At 34.0% G+C, this 17,266-nt stretch overlaps 1 protein-coding gene across 7 annotated transcripts in view; it reads left to right on the top strand.

The window, feature by feature from the left end:
* The window catches only part of LOC115215706 (cys-loop ligand-gated ion channel-like), a 538,804-nt gene that overhangs the window by 434,482 nt on the left and 87,056 nt on the right, over nt 1-17,266 (top strand). For all 7 annotated transcript variants that reach the window (XM_036506053.1, XM_036506054.1, XM_036506051.1 and 4 more), the window contains one exon: nt 13,038-13,217. In XM_036506053.1, the coding sequence (XP_036361946.1) occupies nt 13,038-13,217 (180 nt within the window). The remainder of the gene's footprint in view (nt 1-13,037; nt 13,218-17,266) is intronic.

Raw genomic sequence — 17,266 nt, 5'->3', positions numbered from 1 at the left:
TCAACGCTGAAAATTCTTCCTATCATTTTCATTCATATCGATATTCAATTCGGCTTGATTGATATCTCGTTTCAGTTTAAATGCTTCTTTTCTAAGCTGAGGTCTGTAACGATGGCAGAAGCGCTATCCTCATAATTATAAATCTATGACATTGCTACGTTTTTCAAACCAAACTGGGCCCGATTCCTCTGTAGAAACAGGAGCTTCTGTAAAAATACAGTAGCTATTCGTGTTCTACAAGATTGTCCGTCCTCAACGAGCAAACCATTTCAAGAAGACTCGTCCAGTATTCTCGATAGTAGTTTCATTGGTTGGAGAAACCAAAATGAAAATAAAACAAATTGATTAAAATCTTTCAGAATACCTGTCGTATGGTACGCTATTGTTCACAGATGTATGTACTAAGTAAAAACTATCTGAATCAAAAACAGCTTTATTCTCTTACCAGAAACAGGAAATATTCGTAACATATTGTGAATAAACCAAATCAACCAACCAATCACACGACATTGTATCTATACAAACGTTGTCTTATAACTAAATCAAAATACATAATTATTTCATTGATTGACTTGGTTTGTGTTTGCTGTAGAAACACAAGACAGATTTAATAGTACGGGCTAACACTTAACAGACCATATACACTTCTATATTATTAATGTTATTCAAGACTTGCTTTTCTGATTATTAGATTATTAGAAGACTGTTGTAATTCAAAATGTCATTGCTCGATCATTGTTGCACTTAAAAACTGTATTAAACACCACCACTTTGGCAATTCGCCATCACTGCCACAAGCTGATTTACTGTATTGTCTTAACGTTGTTTACATTTTACAACCAGCAATGCAGTGCACATGGGTATCACTGATCTTTATAAATCATTCATTTCCATTACAGTCGGTATTGATTTGTAAAGTCTATATTAGTTTGAAAGTTTGTGTAGAAATACAAATGACATATAATTCTTGTTCTGTTGTTTTTGTTAAGTTTGTTTGTGTGGGTTTTGAAGGCGTTCACTTTTCATTATTATACACGTACGCATTCATACAGAAATTCTTGTACATACATCACACGTACAGACATGCATAGATGTATATATAATGATATATGTTTGTGTGTGTGTGTGAGGCGGCGAGCTGGCAGGAACGTTATAACGCCGGGCGAAATGCGTAGCCGTATTTCGTCTGCCGTTACGTTCTGAGTTCAAATTCCGCCGAGGTCGACTTTGCCTTTCATCCTTTCGGGGTCGATAAATTAAGTACCAGTTACGCACTAGGGTCGATGTAATCGACTTAATCCGTTTGTCTGTTCTTCTTTGTCCCCTCTGTGTTTAGCCCCTTGTGGGTAGTAAACAAATATAGTAAAGAAATATATATGTTTGTGTGTGTGTGCATGCGTGTGTGTTAATATAAACGAAAGAAATATGTAGATGGACAAATAAATACATAAGCTATAATGATAGATATATACACAGTTGCACAAAAGAAATTATATTTACGGAAGCAAATGAATAAAGGATGTGTGATTAGATGGGAATGAAATATCTATAAATATAATAGATGATTGAATTATGAATATCGTAGAGTTAAAATCCTTGAAAATGTTAAGTCCAATGATGCTTAAAAGATGATAGCTAAATCGATTAGATGACGTTGATTTTAATAATATTAAGTCTTCATGCCATTTCTTGTAATTTTTCACAAATACAATGGCGCAAATATAAGCACTTCGATGCATTTACATGTGTTCTCTCATCCAGATGCAATAATAAAAAAAAAAACACAAGAAATCTTTATCGACATTTTCATATTCTCTTTGAAAATCACATTCTATGTGGTTATTTTTATTAGAGTAGAATAGATCTAGAAGCACAGAATACAGGGTGTCCCAGAATTGACTATCCACCTGAGGGTGCCGAAATGTTCTAGTCTTTGGGTAAAGGAAAATACAGGAGGATCAGTTAATTATGATTTTATTCAACATATTCCCCCTCACAGATTCACACACTTATTGCAGCAATGCTTCAGTTTTTTTTAAAGCCCTGCAATAGAACTTTTTTCGACACCCATAAAGGCAAGAATTTTCAGAACCCTCTCACTATATTGCTAACATCATTTTAATTTTCCAACTCACTTAAGAGTGCGAGCTGGCAGAATCATTTCTGCGCTGGAAAAATGCTAAATGGTATTTTTTTTCCAACTTTGAGTTCAAATACTACCGAGCTTCACTCTGCATTTCATCTTTTCAACGTTAACTATAAAGTAAATACGAGAAGAGCACTGACATCGTTGGAATCGACTTCCAACTCACCTCAAAATAATTGGCTTTCTACCAAAATTCGAAAGAAAATATTGAAACTTATTGATAACGATTCTTTGTAGCCGATCATTCAGTAAAACTTAATAATAGTTTCCTTTAATAGAGTTCCAATGCTTTTTAAGTTTAAGCATGTTTCAAAACAAAGCCCCTTGGTCACTATAGTCGCAATAATGATGTTGGTGTGTTCGTGACCATAATGCCAATTGGAAGGCAAATTTCAATTTCTATCGACTAAATATCACAACAAACGCTCACTTATATATACACACACTTGCACATACATATATATTCATTCAGGGAATAAAAGTATGGAAAATATGGTAAATACAAATATATGTATGATAGTTACATTCATGCATACATACGTTTTCGTTCTCTAAATGAATATAACTGTCGTGAGGGACACATTCACTCGATATGTTAATATGTCTGTTCTCTGTTGGACTTGTTAGTAATTTGGAAGAATGTCAGAAATTTGATATTTCGCCTCCTACCGTATTGCCCCATATGTTTCCTTAGAAACATATTTAAAAAAAGTTCAGTCGTCGTGTCTATGAGAGGGTACCACAGGCTGTTTCAAAAAATTCACTTCAGTAACACAGTACATTGAAGATCGCTCTAGTATTTTGCGCAGCTGCGTTTCAGTCTTCTTGTGAAAGAATTATGAATAAATATAAAACTGCCGTATTAGCAATTACAATTCCGACTTTACAGTTAATTACACTGCCTGCATCAGGCAGATAAATCTAATAGAATATCTATAATCATTAGCGACAAAAGCATCATTAATATTAATATTAGTATGAAAAGTAATATTTATCATCACTGAAAAGTGTATGTTGTGTTGGAATACAAAATACTGTGATGGTTAACATGGGAGAAACTCTCGTATAGGTTTCCGATGCATATAAGTACTCTCGTTTACTACTAGATAAGGTGAATTCGGTCTGGTCTGGCCTTGTCAGTGGTAAACGCCCGCTGGATTTAGCAATGATATCTCTGTTAGAGACATCGTTGCTGTCTCCAGCAGTGGTGATGGTGAGTGATTTTATCTCCGGCTAGCGATATAAATAAGAGTGCTTATATGCACCGAAAGTCAATATGAGAGTTACTCTCATGGTATTTTGTGTTCCAACAGAACATTCACATTTTAGGGGGCGTAAATATTACTTTTTGATAGAATATTATTCAAATGCTCGTTACACATGCAAATGAGAGTTGAAATTCAGCAATAGATAAACTATATAAAATTTTGTTTTACCTAATTTGACAAACCGTGTGCCAATACTCGGCATGTAACTGGGTTTCAAATGAAGACAATGTAAACAATGAGATATGAAACTCCAGTCCTATGTGTATAATCACTTGCTGGCTACTGATAGTTTAATATGAAAGATTCGACAATAATCACCGATCTATAAACAATCGGTGTAAAACACTGATCACGAGGCTACAAATGAGACGCTACTAGGGACCTTGAACGAACCGGCATCAAATCACATCTCTGTGTTTCCATTAAAGAAAGCACGTTGTTAAATAAATTAGTAGTTGATATAGCTGTAAGGGTATTGGATCATCCTGATTAAAATATCTTTGGTCATAGGTGTCTGTTGGGTTAGTGTTGGTGTGAGGTTAAGCAGCAACTATTCATGTTGAACCATTACTTATAGCGAAGATATTATAATTGCAAATATCCTGTTAAACTCTAATGTAGAAATCATTATTATACATCATCGATTTTAGAAGTTGTTCTAAGGAAGGAGAGGCCCTTATTATATATCAAATATTGCCAGCTAACTGCAAATAACTATCTTTACATTTAATAATTTTCTCTTGATTTCTTCGAGGAAACTAAACCTATATTTATCTCTGTTATCGAAAGAGAAATTTATTGTAATGAAAATATGACAGCGTCATGGTTTTCAGTTTTGCCTTTAGAGCAATTTCCAATATATGATCATTAATGTTATTATAGTTTACACATATCCTACTAAATATTACAAGGAAAATTGCTAGATGTTTTGGTTTCTAACTTCAGAGTGACTTAGGCTATATCACACCTAAACGTCATAACATCATACACCACACACGTAATTGCTGCTGGTGCATTCTGAGTGCAAGCCTGTTAAATTAAATTCTTTGATATTATATCATACAAATTTATTGAATGTTTTTGGTTTAGAGCAGGAAAATAAAATAAAGAACATGAATAATTTATTATTCTTAATGTTTCATTCATGTTACTGTTCAGTGCTCAAATATAATTAATAGTTTCTGCTTAGGCTTTAACTAATATGTCAACATTATTCTTGTCCATTACGTTAGATTTGTTGCTACGAACATAATCGTTTAGATATTATGTTCAGTATTATGAGGCTGTTTGATTCTTTATTTGTTGTAGTTGTTGTTATTACTACTTTCCCTAAAAATCTCGTACTATGGAACTTTGATTAAGTATAGAATTACAGGAAATCTGCTTTGGTATGAAAGAAGATTCTACTTAAATAACGCAGTATTCAACATTCTTGCTTTTAATGTTTTCTTCCTGTCAATATAAATTTTGATCTGTCCCTAAACAGAAGGGAGAATGGATTATAAGATTTATGTTGAAATATGTTTTGATTTAAAAGGAAAAAGGAATCAATTTAATTTCTAACAGTACCGTGTGTTTCTTGTTTCTTTAATCTAAAATATTTATAGCTAGAATCTCCAATTTCATTCCTTTTGCTTCTTTCTCTGCTTGATGTTAAAATCTTTACATAAAGAAGCACGCATAAAAGCAGAGGGTAAGTCGTTTCAATGATATACAATTTGGAGCCAAATTGGTTGTGTAATTACATATTTCCATTAAAGAATACAGATATATACCGGAGTTTCACACAACGCACGTAATATTGAAATTGTAAGTTCAATTACGTATAGGCAGTTGAGGTTTCTGATATTCTCTCCATTCTATTATTTGCTGCATAAAGCAACGCATTGATTCTCCCTCACTTTAGTCGGAGTAGTGTTCGAAATCAACTTGTGCCTTCTAAAAGTCTGTCGAATAGATACTGACATTTATTGTCCTTCGGAAAAGTAATAATATATACATTAGCTTGTATTTACAGAGAAAACAAACAACGCACAGTGATTATTTGAAAATATGGAGAGTTTCAGCTGCTATATAATATAATGTTGTTCATCAACGCGAGCACAGAAATGTCATGGTTCCTCATCAACTAACATCTGTACCCTGACACGCTCTCTGTAACCGTAAAATTTTACTACTGACATTGGCACGACAGTCACAACACCTCACTTTTCTACTCTAAATCATATATTTCAAGTTTTCTGATATTGTTGTAGATTATATAAAACCCGTGCATGTGCGTACACTAATATTCGCCAACATCCTTCTCGAGTCTTTAGAATAAGGAGCTGAACCATATGATATAAATTGCTATAGTAAGATATTTGAAGGATGCTGTAAATATTTTTTAACGTAAGTATAAACAAACTGTGTATAATAATTTCATGTTAGACACAATGTTAATGTAGTGCACCTTCGATCATAAGCTCAGAATTTTAAAAATTATTAAAACCCCTGTGTTGTATTGAATGGTAAAGCATATTATTAACAAACCCCAGTCTGCCTGGTTTATAGCCAGGAGTTTATGGCTTTCTTTACTAAATATTTAGTAGCAAAAACATACAGCTCCTTAAATGCATTTACTCAACAGTATGCAAATGTAAATGTTTTTAACAAATAGGCCTATCTTTGCCAGAACAGCACAAGGGATGAATGAAAGCCAGCGAAAGTATGAAGAAGCAAAATCCCAAGAGTAATTTATTGAACGTATTTTGAAGGTTGAGGCATAGAAAAATCAAATCAGTAAAATACGAAAAGTTTACAAATTCAGATTTTTAAACACTGCCTAGAAGCTATATGAAATATGATCCAACGATAACCGGGGAATTATGCTATTATTGTTTTTTCAAGTTAGAAAGCTTTCAATATGATATCCATTATTTTTCCAAATAAAAGCAATTTTCCGACACATTTGCAGATGTGTGGATATATTGTTTCAATATGTAAGCAGAAATACATTATCGAAAGAATGATGGAGTATTACGAAGATTTATGTCAAGATACGTTATATGGGGAATAAATTTGGCCACAGGAAGATAGTTCAATAGAAAATCCATTTTCTTTTAAGGAAATATATATATATATATATATATATATATACATATATATGTATGTATATATAGGCATACAATATTATATAACAATTTTAATTCCGTATTGCAGGAATTAAAAAAAGGAAAATAAAAATAAAAACCATTCTTTTAGGCATTTTATCAAAAATCTCTCGTGACCCGAGTAATGAATCAAATTCTCCGTTAATATTTTATACACATTCGTTCAACTCCTGGGAAATATTTTTGGAAAAATTATATTAAGTTATTTATAATATGTCATTATTCGTGTGACCTTCATGGTTGATGTGAACATGTTGAAAGCCAAAAGATAAATTAATTTTATAAAAAGACATATCGTTTAACAAACCATCTTGTTGTTTTTTGATACATTTACAAGTCATTTCTACTTGAAACAAACTATAGTTTCGCGGTAATTTGTTAAATAAATTAATCATCGTATTTTTACAATGTTTACCAACATTATAGATAGAAAGTTAGATGTATTCTACCAAAGATACACGAGAAGAATTCTAACAATATAACAAGATCACATAGAAAATGAAGGCGTTTTAGGGAAACATAACATAAGACTATTTTGTAAAGCCATCAAAGAACGAATATTAAAATTAGCGGGTAACAACATACTGCGGTCACCAAGATAACGTTAGCTTTTGGAGACCATTAGAAGCGAGAAAGAGAGGAAGACCAAAGACTACATAGCGTAGAGCATTCATAACTGAAATGAGTGAAGGCAATACCACAAGGACGGATGCAGAGAAAACTGCAGTGAACAGAAACTAGTGACAACAATTTGCTGTCCAATGAGCTCAAGAACAGAGGAGGAATTAAAACTGAAAGTGAGCTGAACTATCATTATACGTATGACTACATAATTATCGAAGGAATCTGGATTGAGTCATGTGTAATCATAATCAAGCAATGTAAAGAATAATATCTATTGAGACCCATTCGGTCATGACTGATCATGGCATTGCACCTTAAAAGTTACCCCCCCCAGGCACAAGTCCGGGCAAGGTTGTTTATGGAAGCAGTTGCCCATGCATAGCGGCCTCCCCTCTCCACGTTATCCAAGGGAAAGGCAACAGCAGATACAGCTTGACAACACATTTCTACAGCTGAGTGAACTGAAGCAACGTGAAATAAAGTGTCTTGCTCAAGAACACAACACGCAGCCCGCTCCGGGATTCGAACTCACAAACTCACGATTTCAGCTCGACACGCTAACCACTGAGCCATGCGCCTTCACAAATAATATGTATAATAGCTAATATAAAAATATTGTCATCATGGATCACAATTATACAGCAAATGCCTCTCATTTGGTTAAAACAGAAGTCCTGAGTGAATGAAGTTTTCTGCTGCAAGTGACACAAGCAAATAAAAATAAATTTCTGGACATTAAAATACATACTTCACTCTAAGGGAGCCGGGCCACATCCAGGTCACGACTCCTGGATGACCTTCTGCTGACAATTTTTAACCACTTGGATATCGGAGACTTGTGTATTTAAACCGCTTCGAATCTTCATTTACTTGTAACTCTCCTCCATTAACTCAACTTTCAAACATAGAGTTAAAGATGAAATAACTTTGGTTATCAGCGTAGCGCTGAAACGTCAACGCTATCACAGTGACTCAGGGTTATTTCCTTTAACGCTAAAATACAAAATCATTACCTTCAAAACAGTGTATTACATGAGGAAATATACAAAAAAAAAGCTAAACATGTTGCAACATATCTAATATTTATAACATATATATGTTTGTCAAAAGCATATATTTCTCTAATACGTAACAACCTCGGAGTTATAACACAGTTTGCAGGAACAGAAATCTTGTCACCTTTTTCAAAACTTGTTCGAGTTATGACGCCTCGTAAGTGATATGGACTACCATTAGTAAATATGTCTGAGTTTTCCGTTTGGAAATGTAATGCAAAAAAGCAAGAAAATCAATTTGAAACTCTATACAGTATGACAGCCAGAAGATTATTATGTTTTCTAATCTACTATTTTTACAAACCTGCCAAGTTCTCTGAATATGCATATTTCATAAACACCTAATGTTTTTCACCTTGGAATTAGAGGCTATTGCGACTGACCATGGATAAAAATCTGTATGTGAGTTTGAAGGTTGTCAATGACCGGTCAGTTTGTCGCCATCCGTAATTGTCTTCATTGTTTCTAAATCCATGATCATAGGAAAAACGGGAGAGGAAAGGAAATTCATCGAATCCACTGAGATAGAAATATTGAAGACAAACCTTAATCACGTCAGTCACATCTGTTGCAGAAGTCGCCTGAAGGTGATGGACACCATCATGTGTTACTGATGAAAAGCAACGAATGGGTTCTGAAAGCAAATTTAGTCTTTATGAAATATATAAATGTATGGAAGTTGAAGGTGTGCTGAAGGTAGTAGATCAGAAAATAGAATGTTCTAAGGAGATTAAAATGGATAATATATATATTTGAAACTAAATTTGTATATATTTACAAGTATGTTTCTTAGCTGTTAGATCATCGCGGGTATCAAATGTTCTCCAAACATCACGAATAGCAGCTTTCTTCATGCACCCATCACTATCATATCATCCCAGAACGTACTGCTCCACATCCTGCTTGGTCTTCCTCTCGGTCCTTTTCCTCCTACCTGCGTCAACTCCATGAAGGTAGTAGCATGTTTCTCCTACAGTAAAAATACCAAAAAAAAACAAAAAAACACATGGCCAGTAAACCGCACCTGCCGCTTAGTTTCCATGTCGTACGAACCTCTCATCCAGCTGTCCTCATCACCTCTTTGACTCTCAGACTGTCCCAATGTAATATGTCCGGGATTAAATCAAGGCAGCGTCGATGGAACACGTCCAGCAACAGAGAGATCTTCGATGTCTTCTTCCGAGTTACACAGGTGTAGATGGCGGCAGCTGGTATAACAATAGTATAACAATGGTATAAAAAGGCGTCGAGCTAGCAGAAACGTTAGCACAGAGGGCGAAATGCTCAGCAGTATTTCGTCTGCATTTACGTTCAGAGTTCAAATTTCGCCGAGGTTGACTTTGCCTTTCATCCTTTCGGGGTCGATAAATTAAGTACCAGTTACGCACTGGGGTCGATGTAATCGACTTAATCCGTTTGTCTGTCCTTGTTTGTCCCTTCTGTGTTTAGCCCCTTGTGGCTAGTAAAGAAATAGGTATAACAATAAATGAGTGTAGCTATATTCTAATATTTTTACAGATGGTCTTCAATCTCGATATTGGACGAAGGCCTTCGAATACTGACATCACTTTATCTAATCTGATCTTGCCATCAACTTTTGCATCACCCTCGTCGGAAATAGAACTGGCTCTATGCATATTATAGGACAATAAAAAATTCTGAGGCATCGAGTAATTATTCTTATTGGAAAGAGTCATAGTGTCTTCTTTAACGGATTTTAAAGAATCACCCGGAAGAAGTTGTTCTAGGTTCAACATGCATTTTTGTGTAGAAGTAACGATGGTCAATGTGTGAGAAGAATTTGCTTGCGTCTATGACTTCAGTTTAGTCGGTAGACTTTGAAGAATTAAATGATTTCTCACTCTAAATTGGAACAATATTTTGGTAGCTGCTTTTGTTATATTACGTGTTAGATCGCCAGTAAAGATTAAACAGTGCTTATAAGGCTTAGCATTTGTTGTAACTTTAACGGTGTCAATTACACGCCGATCACAATAAGAGATCGTAAATTTGAAGACTGCTCCCTTGATATGTACGGGGATTCTATTTCGGAACTGTTCAATTAAGCAAGTTTATAATGTTATTATTGAAGTATTATCTCAATGTTCCTATTCAATCATGAAAGTGAACGTTTGACACAGACGCCTCTGCTGAGCCAAAGTCTGCGAAAAAGCGTGAGAGTGGGATAATCTACACTGGAGTGGAATGGCACATGCATCTCCTTAATATACAAATGGAAATGACATAGTGACACAAGCATTCAGTAGCGATGCACATGGACGACAGGTTACTGATCAAACGTGGCCTATTGAAGCTGGCTGTGAAGATGTGATCTGAGTGAGAGAATTCTTCAATTCAAAGAGACGTGAAACGAATGAAGCTGGCATGAAAGAGTTTCTCTCTTTTGTTGGCAGTGACTAATGCTTTGCTACTATCAAGTGCAAGGACAATGTACACGCCTTATATATCAATGGTATAGAATAATGGTTTCAAATTTTAACACAAGGCCAGCAATTTTTGGGGAGTATGCAAGTCGATTACATCGGCCTCCGTGCTCAACTGGTTCCTATTTTATCAATTGCGGAAAGATGAAAGGCAAAGTGTATTCCGGCAGTATTTGAACTCTACTAAGCTTTTTTTTCCGGCGCGTTAACGATTCTGCCAGCTCGTCGCTTTAAGGGTGATAGAATATTATCAACTTAGAATAGAATATTATCAAAAGGCGGCGAGCTGGCAGAATGGTTAGCACGCCGGGCGAAATTCTTAGCGGTATTTCGTCTACAGCTACCTTCTGAGTTCAAATTCCGCCGAGGTCGACTTTGCCTTTCATCCTTTCGGGGTCGTTTAAATAAGTACCAGTTACGCACTGGGGTCGATGTAATCGACTTAATCCGTTTGACTGTCCTTGTCTGTCCCCTCTATGTTTAGCCCCTTGTGAGTAGTAAAGAAATAAGAATATTATCAGCTTAAAAGAGAAGCCGGTTTCCAGTAAGAACTCCGTAACTTTCTACAGAGATTGTTATCGGTCTCTGAAAATAGCAAGGGTCTCATTTCGGTGAAGCAGATTTATATATATCATTCAAGTCGGCATATGGCATCCCGTTTCTTTGTTGGATAGTATATGTAATTGAAGCTGATCATATTTTTTAAAACCACATCGTATGAAGGGTATAATTTGAGAAATTCCTACAGTTAATCAAATGTATACTTCTAAAACAAATTCCTTATGTAAGTTTTCTCATCTTAAGCTTGTAGATCTTATAATTCGTTAAATTATACATCATACACTCACTGGAAAAGCATACGCATAGTATATGTGAATAAACACATTGCACACCCGGAACATTCGAGTGTATCTGACAGACATAAACTAAAGTTCTATGTTCCACAGGAAGACATATCAACACTCTTCTCTATTCCTTGAAGCGTGCTTCTTGAGTCTCAAAAGTATGCAGTAAAAATTATACAAGCTATCATATCTATTTATTTTTTAAACCCACAATATATTTATTTAAAATCAACCATATGAATGATAAACCAGTTTATCGCTGCTACTATTGTAAAGTATTTCGAGAGTAAATTCGGTATTCATTCATTTTAGGAAATCCTCTAGTGCATTACTGCAATGTTAAATAGCAAAATAATTGGGGGATATATTTATGTAAATAAGGCTGAGTTGTATTAGCTCTTGGGATACGATGATAATCCCAATTATGATAACAAAATGACTGCTCTTGTAAAAGGAATAAAATATAGATGTTGCAGTTTTATATACAGTTATGCTTTTATAGTCTTACATATTACCATATATTGTTATATTTATGCATTGCTCTATATGTTTATATATTTATATATCATTATATTGATTTGATTCGCATAACTGTTATCATCAGCATTATTATCATTATTATTATCATTATTATTATTATTATTATTATTAGTATTATTATCATCATCATCATCTTTCTATTCTGTTTCCATTTCTTACAGTGTGTCTTCCTGATACTTAGGGCAGAGTAATACAATGTATACATTGCTAGGCCATTAAAAGAAACACACTAGATTGTTCCCATACAAAGTTATGTGACAAAGGAAAAGGGGAAGAAAGGCGGAGAGAAAAAGAAAAAGAAATGAAAAAGTAAGAAAATAAACGGGAAAAAAGGAAAGAAAATTCACAGCGACAATGCTCTTCCCAGTACGTGTGACGTACCAGTAAAGACAATCTTTTGAACTTTCTGCATGGATGGTCATTATTAAGGCGGCGAGCTGGAAGAAACGTTAGCACGCCGGGCGAAATGCTTAGCGGTATTTCGTCTGTCTTTAAGTTCTGAGTTCAAATTACGTCGAGGTCGATTTTTCCTTTCGTCCTTTCGAGGTCGATAAATTAAGTACCAGTTGCGTACTGAGCTCGATCTAATCGACTGGGCCTCATCTCGCAAAACGCCGGGCCTTGTGCCTAGATTAGAAAAGATTATTATTATTATTATTATATGAAACCTCACATATTATTTTGATGGGTATGATGGAAAGCGTCAGCTGTCTACAGCCAGCAGACTAAGGAGACACTAGTTTACAGGCCATGCTTCAACAATTCTGCGAAGAAATATTGCAGTTCGAAAAATGCTGATTTTTGTAGGTGTTTTACATTTACATTTGTACCAATCTTTTTGAACCATGTTGATACTTGAGTGATGATACTCATTATTATTATTATTATTATTATTATTATTATTATTATTATTATTATTATTATTATTATTATTATTATTATTATTATTATCTTGTATTGCAGGACAAGTACCTACTGATCTCAATGGTTATGCTATCGACGGTATGTGCATGGCACGGCTTAGTTACATTATTGGACCACGACAAAGAAAATGCAGACCGAGTAGAAATAATAATTCTTAGCGTCCTCAGCATAGTATATATCTCGTACAATGTTGGCTTTGTCATCATCATCCATATGTATGTAAGTATATAACTTTACACAACTTTCTTCATTTTTTCTTTTCATTTGATGGCTTCAATAATTATATGTGTATGCACTTATATACTTTACATTAAGTAAATTATGGCAGACTCATACGTTATTCAGTGTCCCCATTGCTTAGAGTAGGAATTTTTATATCTTATGATTTCAGTTTTTCCCTAATTAACGAATGACTTTGAACCCTAATGAGTTATAAGTGCACCATTCAAAATATCGATATTTTGTAGTGATTTTAAGAGCACTAAACAAAAGTTGAATGTTGCATAAGATTTATTAGGCCTTTCTGAGTGCTGCTTCTCATAATTTATAGATATACACTTTTTAACTACATAACATCACTGTTGTTTGCAAAGAGGAACTGCACTTGTTGACGGTGTCTACAGGAATTTAAATGGACTCTTTTTCATTGGATACAGTAAATTCTTGATTACAAGGCAGATGTTCTATGCAGTTTCTCTACTTGTCATCCTTACTGTTTGATGCAGTATTTACTAATGATATAATGTTGATAACTTCGGTTAATACATTTTTTTCAATTTGTTTTTGTTACTTCAGCTACCATTAGATTTTTGGAAAGGTTGAGTTTAATCAGAAAGTACGTTGTCCTATTGAAAATGTATTTCCTTGTTTTAGTTTTACAGTAAACGACTGTATATAACAGATGTAGTAAGAATAGACCGTATTAAAAATTAAAAGCTGTTATTATTACACACACACATCGTTTTTCCTAAACGTCTTTCGTACAAAGTGACTTGACGCCACATTTATGGATAAATCGGCGTTTATTCATAAATGATGCAGAACTTCTGTGTAGAAGCATTTATCAGGATCATAAACAACTTAATAATGGTATTTAGGCTTCAGCGAGAAGATAAGGTGACGAGCTCGCAGAATTGTTAGCACGTCGGATAAATGCTTAGCGTCACTTCTTTCTGCTTTAAATACTGTTTATTAGTAAAGTTTATTGATTAGTGATTTGTTGATCTGCCTCCCCGCTAGAGCTCCATAATTTCACATTTCCATTCTTCAACACAAATATAGTTTCATATGAGTATAATCTATTTCTTGCGAAGAAAATGAAACTTTCACACGCACGTAGACTAAATTCTCTATATGGAGAGGCATTTACTGAAAGCGAGAAAGAGAAATTGCTTTTTGAATAACCATCATATTGCGGCATCAAATTCATTCAGTGACATCATCTGCAAACTGTACTTTCTTGTGACAGAGTAGAAATCCTGATAATTATCGATCAAGCCACGTAATTTTTTCTTTTTGCGCACATAAACACAATATAATAACTTCTTTTTGAGAAGCTGCAAGAATTTCTCGAGAAGTGGACATACTGAAATTCTGGTCTACAGGAAATACATTATCTTTTTCTAATTATGTAAATGTTCACTTATTCTTTCGGATAGCACTTTTGAGAGTTACTCCTAGATTTTCGGCATACACTAATATGACGAGCGGTAGAGAGAAGTAAAGGTGTTTTCTAGAGTTCGTTGTTGCGCTACCCAGAATGAGACGTCTAGCTACTTGCTTTGAAATACTTAAGGCGGTGTTGTAACTGGATTGTGACTCACACGGCGGTATAACAATTGATGATCAATAATTCTGAATGCTGTCTATGATAAAACCATTCAGTTTTCTAATCTTTAACAAATCTCAAATCAAGAAGTTTTGTAAATTTTTTAATTCAATCTTCCCTATATTCTACCGTGCTAACATATTTGTTTACTGAGTAGCTTTTTCAAAATATGGATTTCCAAAAATTGCTATGTTATATCCATCAGCGTAGGGCTGCTGTGACATTCTGTATTTATGACAATGTCAAATTGATAATCATTGCTATCAAGATATCCCCCTGGGGATGACTTTAATTTCCGTCTTCCCAAAGTCAATAGAAAATGCATGTTATTTCTTTCGATTTTAAAAATCATTACTCTTTAGTGTTGTTATTACTCACATTAACTAACGTATTGTTTAGGTCCTCTCAAATCACAAGTGTAACAATGCCTTCTAGACATGACATCGTAGCTGATTTTCGAAATCTGCACAAGGATTAGCCATTATATATTTCCGTTTTCCCTTTTTTAATGTAGCAAGATGTGGTAACAAAGGAATCCAGGTGTTTATTTCATCAGGACGAGCGTTCTCTTTGCATCAGTCCCAATTCTGGAAATAACGAGTATTATCTCATTCTTGCTAGTTTTCAGACAATTTCTATAACGAAACACCTCATTTATGCACTAATCTTGTCTGGCCTGATTTCAATTTGCCAAAAGCAAAAAAACAAAAGACTATAAAGAATAAATGAAAAAAGTTCCTTCCTCTTTTTGATGAAAGGGTTTTTAAGAGCCAGTGTATTAAAAAGTATTGCTTTCTTGATAAAATTGTGAATAGGGTTTTTTTCAAGTTAGTCAATATTGAATGAAAAAAACCCTGTGTTTGGGCAAAAATAAGTTGGAAATGATGCATTCACTAATGGGTTGTTTAAAAATGAATGTACTCTTCGCTTAAATGTTGGGTCTGTTGTAGATGGTGACTCATCCGTACAAAAATGCATTCTCTCCTGTCTTCAAATACACACAATTTCATTAAAGTTTCCGATGTTGACAGAGATTGTATTGTCACAAATTCCCAGTTGTATTTGGTTTCGTGTGTCTAATTAATTGTTTTTAAAACATAAATCGTTATTAATAAAGAACATCAATTATATTTTGCAAGATTTACCAAACGATATAAAAAAGGAAATGCAAATGAGAAGCAAATTTATATAGGAAAATAAATGTCATTTCTTAAAAAAAATAGAAAATATAATTAAATGGCTTTTAAAAATAAAGGATAAATAAACGTGCAATCGTAAAAGTAATTTTGGTTCAAACTAGAAGTGGTATTTGAATGAGTGTGGACAGACTTGAAAGAAAATTTCTGTAACTCGAAGACGATATCGAAACAAATAGAAAATAGTCAATATAAATTTTTAAGTCAAAGGAGAAATTCTAGATAATTGGAGAGATTTGGCTTAGTAATATTTCTGTAATTTCCAAAATTGTGTAAAAATGTTAACAAAACCAAACCTTTATATATACAACGATTTGGTATCATGTGATATATACTATGTAGAAAATATTAATACTGCTATAGAAAGGTTCCTTCCAACATTAATTTATTGAATGTTGTTTTTATAGATATTTATTGGTATCATGATATTATTTACAGTTTTTGGCAAATTTAATTTAAATCTCCAACAACGAAAGCAATGATTATAATCAATTTTTATATAATCAAATATTCAGAAATAGGGAGATGATAAACTGAATATTTGGTGGTCCATATTCTGTTAATGGTATGGACAAATGCATTTGATATGCATTGGCATATACGAGTCGTGTTTAGATATATACCACATTAGTCTTCCACATTATCGTGTGGTAGATTCACCCATCTAGCTTGATTCTTAGCACGGGGCTCTTGTATACTCTGCGTAAATGTTCTTAATAACATCTTAAGAACTTATGTCAGAAGGTCTGCGAAAACATGTATTCCTGAGATGAGTTACATGTTGCAATGAATATGATGCACATAATATAGGGTGGATATTATTATCATACTTTGTAAAACAAGCCATCACATCACGAATTTTGCGTGAAAGCACTAAATATACTTTTAACTTATATCGTCGTTGTCTACTCGTTTGCATACAACTGTAATAGTCAGAGTTATTATTGCATGATATTCTATTTTTTGCTGACGTTTGTATCAATCAATAATTTACTTGACATAATACACCTTAATTAATGTTAACTTAGTTCAATGATCATCAAAAATCTAACTGAACTTGCATAAGCGGTTCCGAAATGGCAACATTAGCTCATGGACAAATATTATATCAATTACTACGGGGGACAACTTTGGACACTCAGTTTTTAATAGATCTCAGCGTAATGGTCGAAATCATGATGATATATTTACAAAATATGTATGCCACATTTTACGGGTGGGCAACCGTCACAAACTACTATATC

Source organism: Octopus sinensis, linkage group LG9 (genome assembly GCF_006345805.1).
Source record: "Octopus sinensis linkage group LG9, ASM634580v1, whole genome shotgun sequence".
Lineage (NCBI taxonomy): Eukaryota > Metazoa > Mollusca > Cephalopoda > Octopoda > Octopodidae > Octopus > Octopus sinensis.
Note: the sequence above shows the minus strand (reverse complement) of the source record. Positions and strands in the feature narration are given on the sequence as shown.